This window comes from Glossina fuscipes, unplaced genomic scaffold (assembly GCF_014805625.2).
Source record: "Glossina fuscipes isolate IAEA_lab_2018 unplaced genomic scaffold, Yale_Gfus_2 1, whole genome shotgun sequence".
Taxonomy (NCBI): Eukaryota; Metazoa; Arthropoda; class Insecta; order Diptera; family Glossinidae; genus Glossina; species Glossina fuscipes.
The window spans coordinates 14,692,647-14,699,163 of record NW_023998415.1 but is presented as its reverse complement, the minus strand read 5'-3'; the positions used below and the strand labels follow the sequence as shown (position 1 = coordinate 14,699,163).

General features: G+C 38.4%; 1 protein-coding gene across 1 annotated transcript in view; it reads right to left on the bottom strand.

Annotated features, from left to right (window-relative positions):
• Positions 1-1,950: 1,950 nt before the first annotated feature.
• Positions 1,951-6,517, bottom strand: part of LOC119632430 (glutamate synthase [NADH], amyloplastic) — a 10,801-nt gene continuing 6,234 nt past the window's right edge. The window contains exons 9-16 of the mRNA XM_038025323.1: positions 6,339-6,484; positions 5,370-5,479; positions 5,178-5,311; positions 4,780-5,111; positions 3,215-4,708; positions 2,838-3,155; positions 2,436-2,776; positions 1,951-2,371 (exon numbers count right to left, since the gene is read on the bottom strand). Of these exons, the coding sequence (XP_037881251.1) occupies positions 2,235-2,371; positions 2,436-2,776; positions 2,838-3,155; positions 3,215-4,708; positions 4,780-5,111; positions 5,178-5,311; positions 5,370-5,479; positions 6,339-6,484 (3,012 nt within the window). The 3' untranslated portion in view covers positions 1,951-2,234. The remainder of the gene's footprint in view (positions 2,372-2,435; positions 2,777-2,837; positions 3,156-3,214; positions 4,709-4,779; positions 5,112-5,177; positions 5,312-5,369; positions 5,480-6,338; positions 6,485-6,517) is intronic.

Below are 6,517 nucleotides of genomic sequence, written 5' to 3'. Positions count from 1 at the left end.
AAATGGAGCAAACTATATTGTTTGGTCTGTGTTTTTGTACGAATGTATACAAGGAAAGCGACTTGCGATAAACCCACCATTCACCAATCGATTCAGAAACTGTTTCTGAATCGATTTAAGCTTGTCTGTCCGTCTTGTTTTCAAATGAACAACCTGTAGGTTGCAGTTTTTGAGATAAAACACTCATATGTGTCCCCCGAGGACGCAGTTCAACCGCAGACAAACCTTCCTAACAAGGCCAATCTTTTTTATGAAACTTGCGCCGACTTAAAGCCAAACAAATATAATGTGATTCACTTTATAAAAGGATCTAAGAAACATAATAATATCTCCATTAATGGTACAAAGGTTAATCCAGCAACATATTTCCAATTACTTGGCAGGATTATTAATGCAATTCTAAACCTTCAAGCATATTAGCAGAAAGCTTTTAAGAACTATGAGTGTAGAACAAATCTCGTCAAACTTATGACCAATTTGCAAAGTGGACTTCCCCCAAAAGAAAGCTTTAAGCGTGTGCAAATCCTTAGTCCGATCAAAAATAGAATATGCTTACTCCACTTCATCTAACTTTCGGGATTACATAATCAAAAAAATACAGGCTTTTCAACACACAATTCTAAGACGTTGAAGCGGTCTCTCTCCCTCGACGCCTATACCGAATTTAACACCGATTCCGGGTGAACTTCCAGTTTCAAATAGGGTCTATCTGCTAACTACGAAGGGACTTTTAAAAACAAAAATCGTTAGACATTTTTCTTCGGGAGGATGGTTTACAGATATAATGAGGCATCACCAGAAAATTAATCACATTTTCAACAAAGTCAACACTATTCCCGGTTGGAACTTGACTCATTCCAAATGCAAAATCGATGTGTGTCCTAAAGTCTACAGCTGACTGCAAAAGGAATTTGCTTCACTTAAGTCTTGAAGCTCTATGTGTGCTAAGGTTAAACTTCTACCTAGAAAGTGACTTCACAATATATGCCACAGAGGGTTCGGTAAATTCTGGGCCATCCAGCTTTCCGGTAGTCAGATATCCAGAGATACTCCTAGGCAAATTCAAAGTTTTGAAAAAACTATCTTCCACCTTTATTGAGCTCTTTGCTGTCAGACAGGCGTTGATGTTAATCGAAAACAAAAATTCGTATACCGAGTATGTTTTGCAAATCTATGATATCTTAAATGATCCTCTCTTTGAAGGATGCCACTTGATCTGGGTATCAGACCAGGCTGATACGTACGCGCGTAAAGCTCAATTTGGCGATATAATCTTTTTCATCAATTGTCCTTCCAGGGATGCGCTCCGACTAATTCAGAAAACCATCATTCAAAAATGGAAGGAAATTCGGAACGCGTAGAGAAAGTAACATATGATTAAATTTACGCTTATGTGTTTATGCTTATTTATCATAAGGCAAACAAGGCAGAATGCTTAAAGCAATTTTGTACATTCCTCGAATGAGGATATATTGTCTGCCTAAAAATGGCTTAACTTTAAAATGAATATGATAGACACCGCGATTAAGTTTTTCTTAACGATACCAGCGATATGGGTACCAAATAAAAGGAGTTGGAGTGTGAATGCGAATAGCATAGTGGTGGTGGTGGATATGCGAAATTCGGCTCTCCCCTAATATAACTTTCGTACTTGTTATAAGCTTCTTTTGTGCGAAAATATGGCATGAGAGAAATGAAAGGGTTATTGAGAGTCGGTTGCAAATGACTGAAAGCCATTTTTAACATAATTTACTCAGTTTAATTTATTTAGTTTTTAGAAGCATCCTTTAATAAAAGACATAAACGGATTGTTATATGAAAGTCTACCCATGGTTATTAAAAGGCATAAAGGACGTAAAAACTAGTTTTTTTTTTTTACTTTTGTAGAGCATTACGAAATAAAACAAAAAAAAAAAAAAGAAAAAGAGAAATAAAAAAATAAAAAAAGAGGGAAAAAGGAAATTTTTGATTTACGGTTTTTGAAAATTTTTTTTCATTAAGATAGAAAATAAATTAACTTGCAGGTGAACCAATAAATTACGACCTTTTTTTCTTTTAAATAACTATATGTGTAAACTAGTTGCTGATACATGATGAAACGTACTTATTATATAAATAAGATGAAGTTTTTTTTAGGAGACAATTATTAAGACAAAGATAAATGATATTTAGCACATAAAATACGTAGAGACACGTTTAAATATAAAATGGAACATTAGGAAATATTTAGAGAGTTAACGCGTGGAATCAATGACGCCACCTGGACCGGGCAGGGTACTGGGTTGGCCTCGCAAGTAAGAGTCCACTTGTCGAGCGGCCTGGCGACCTTCACTAATTGCCCAAACTACCAGACTTTGCCCACGACGGCAATCTGTCAAATAAAGAAATCGCGTTTTATAGTTTAAATAAAATTTTCAAAATAACATTTCATTTACCTCCGCCAGCAAAAACCATAGGGTTTGAGGTGCCATACTGACCATTACAGGCTTTAATATTACCACGTGCGTCCAATTCTAGGCCCAGTTCATTCGGGACCGTCTTTTCTGGGCCCAAAAATCCCATTGCCAATAATATTAAATCAGCATTGAAATATTTTTCGGTTCCAGGCATCTCATTCATTTTCCACTGACCTGCAGGCGTTTTAATCCATTCAACTTCTATAGTTTTGACACTTTTGATATGACCATTGTCGCCTATAAACTCTTTAGTTGTGGTGCAATATTGTCGTGGATCATTACCCCATTTAACACGCACCTCTTCGTGACCGTAATCAACGCTAATGATAGTAAAAAAATAAAATTCTGGAGTCTCTATTAAAAAAGTCTCAGTCATCTTACCGAAATACTTTAGGCCATTGAGGCCATGGATTATCGTTGGCTCTGTTTTTGGGTGGTTCAGGTAGAATTTCAAAAGTAGTAATACTCTTCGCACCTTGACGCAATGAGGTAGCTATACAATCGCAGCCTGTATCGCCACCGCCTATAATTATGACGTCTTTTCCTTCGGCTGATATGATGTCCTTCTTGCTACCTAATTGTTTCTTTTGTTGACCTTCCAGAAATTCCATTGCAAAGTGTATTCCTTGCAAATCGCGGTTAGGCAAAGGCAAGTCACGAGGCCAAGTAGCACCAGTGGTAAGAAGAATTGCGTCGTATCTGCAAACAGAAATCATTTTTTCAACATAACTATTTTTTATCGTGGAGTCTCTACTTACTCTTCCATCAGTAAGCTTGCTTTCACATCCTTTCCAACGTAAGTATTAGTGCGAAACTCTATACCTTCTTTCGACATTAGGTCAACACGTCTCTTCACCACCTGTTTTGATAGCTTCATGGTAGGTATACCGTATTGCAGCAAACCACCTACACGATCATTACGTTCGAAAACTGTAACAAAATGGCCAGCGCGATTTAATTGTTGAGCTGCCGCTAAACCAGAGGGACCGGAGCCAACAATTGCTACTCTCTTGCCTGTGCGCACTAAAGGTGGTTCAGCCACAATCCAGCCTTTCTCGAAAGCGTAATCAATTATGGCACACTCAATGTTCTTTATGGTTACCGGTGATTCGGAGATGCCCAATACACAAGAGCCCTCACATGGAGCCGGACAAACCCTACCTGTGAATTCCGGGAAATTATTGGTTTGCAATAGCTGACGTAAAGCTTCTTTCCAATCATCATGAAATACTAAATCATTCCATTTGGGTATAATATTGCCAAGCGGACAGCCATGGGAATTCGACTGACAAAAAGGGACACCGCATTCCATACAGCGAGCAGCCTGCATTTTTAGATTCTTACGGACATGAGGGAAGTTATAGACTTCTTCCCAATCCAGCTGACGCTCCGCCGCGTCTCTATAAGGAGCCATTTCACGTCTGTATTTCACAAATCCGCGCGTCTTATCTAATATACGATCAGAACGTTTTTGTTCCAATACGACATCTTGTATAGCCTCCTCTATATCTTTAATTGTAGGTTCATCCTTTAGAGCTTTACCATTTTCTAAAGCTTTCGAATCTTTATCATTTGTATGTTCTTCACGTTCAGCTTCCATCTCTTTCAAAGCCCTTTGATAATCGTAAGGGAAAACCTTCACAAATTTTTTCTGTTCTTCAAGCCAATTTTCTAATATTTTTTTGGCCACCACGGAACCGGTCTTTTTCTGAAAATCTTTCAGCAAATCTTTGACGAGTTGAATATCAGCAGCCAGGTCCAAAGGTAATAATTCCACCAATTCCGGATTTACTTTTGGCTTAAATGAGCCATCAATATCATAAACAAAAGCTATACCTCCTGACATGCCGGCTGCAAAATTACGCCCCGTTAAACCAAGAACAACAACAATACCGCCGGTCATGTATTCGCATCCATGGTCACCTACGCCCTCTACCACGGCAATGACGCCAGAATTGCGTACACAAAAACGTTCAGCAGCGATACCGCGAAAATAGGCACGGCCTTCTGTGGCGCCATATAAGCAGACATTGCCAACAATAACATTTAGATGAGATTCAAACGAGGCAGTGTCAGGCGGCATAATGACAATCGTACCGCCGCACAAACCTTTGCCAACATAATCGTTGGCGTCACCTTTTAAAATAACATTAACACCGTGCGTCAGAAAGGCGCAGAAACTCTGCCCAGCTGAGCCTTCCAAACAGATGTCGATACTTTTCCTTTCGGGAAGACCAGCTTCACCATATTTACTAAAAGCGGAGTACGATAGTAATAAATCCGAATTCGAAATGTTTCTATATTAGATCAGAGGCTGGCTTACCAAGCAATATAATAACTAAGAGTGGAACCAAAGGCCCTCTCTTCATTTCGTATAGGCATTTTGATAACAATATTATCCTCGGAGCCGTTCAAGACTTCAGAAGCTTTTTCAATCAATAAATTATCAGAACGTTTTTCCAACTGGAAATCATGTTTCATGGAACCGCCGACAATATTGATTCCCGGACGCAATTTTAAAGCATTTTGTAAAAGAAGACTTAAGTCCAACGAACTAGCCTTGACGGAACGTTTTTCAGCCACTCGCAATAAATCGGTGCGTCCTATCAGTTCTTGGAACTTACGAATACCCAAGCTAGCCATAATCTTCCTTATCTAAAAGTAAAAGTTCCACAACAAAATGAATTATTTGATTGTTTGAGTAAGACAATGAAAACGTACATCTTCGGCCAACATAAAGAAAAAATTGATGACATGCTCGGGTTTGCCGGTGAATTTTTTACGCAGCTCCGGATCTTGAGTAGCTATACCTACCGGACAAGTGTTTAAATGACATTTACGCATCATAGTGCAACCTTAAAACGTAACAAATGTTAAAATTATGCTCACATTGCTTAACATTAAATACATTACCCATTACGATGAGAGGAGCGGTACTGAATCCAAATTCATCAGCTCCTAAGCAGGCAGCTACGACTACATCAAATCCAGTACGTAGTTGACCATCAGCTTGAACCACAACTCTAACGATATGAACGGCGAACAAAAGTAGAATACATGGAAATGAGAAGGAATACAATGTTAGAAAAGTTTCGATATTCGCTTTTAAAAAAAGGAGGATAAAAATTTACTGACAGCCCACGATGTACAATCAATCAAACGACTACAAGGAGCGAGCAAAAGGCAACAATCGTTTAAGCGTTCAAGAGTGAATCTAGCACAAACAATTGATTGTAAGCCACACACACCGTGTAAGATGTTTCAAATGATATGATGGAGGAGTTTGGTCTTGCAACTGAGTATGCGACACAATTTATTAATTAAGACGCCGACGAAGACGTGGACGAGTTTAACGAAGTTTCATGAAAAAGTGATCTGTAAACATTTCATTCAAACATTTAACGCTCACTTGAAGAGACACACACACTATGCTGAAGTTGAATGCCATATAAGGATCACTTAGCGCTCTTAACCGGCAGATGACTTTATTCCTTTATTTATCCTTTCGCCGTTGCTATATCTGACTGTCTTCCTTCAATTCCTTTTCGTTTCAAATTTATTGTTTGCGTTTGTGTGTGTGATCAATTATGGGTAAGCGTTTCTTGTTTTCTTAGAAATGTTCCATGTGAAAAGGTGTAAACTAGGCTTTTACGCGACGCGTTTTAACTTTTTGTTTCAGTTCCTGCTTTCTTTCATTTAATAATTACTCTTCATTCAGTCATCTCCGAAGACTAGGATGCGTTTCACAGACCTAGTATATTGTCTGATGAACCAGTTGCTTTTTTAACGGTTTTGTTTTTAATTTTGTTTTTTTAGGTTCTAAATATCGTTAAGAGTGTTGAAAACTGAAGCGTACACGTTTTGCGGTATAGAAAAGCTTACCTTGATCGTAAATTATTTAAAACAAGTACTTGATGCGTCTCAGCCACACCCAGTTCCCATGGTAAACCGGCATTTTTAATGCCCGTCCACGAACTAGCACCTGTACCGCCATCATGACCTGATATAACAATATGTTCCGCCTTGCCCTAAAAATATGTTTTTTTTTTTTTTTTTTTTTT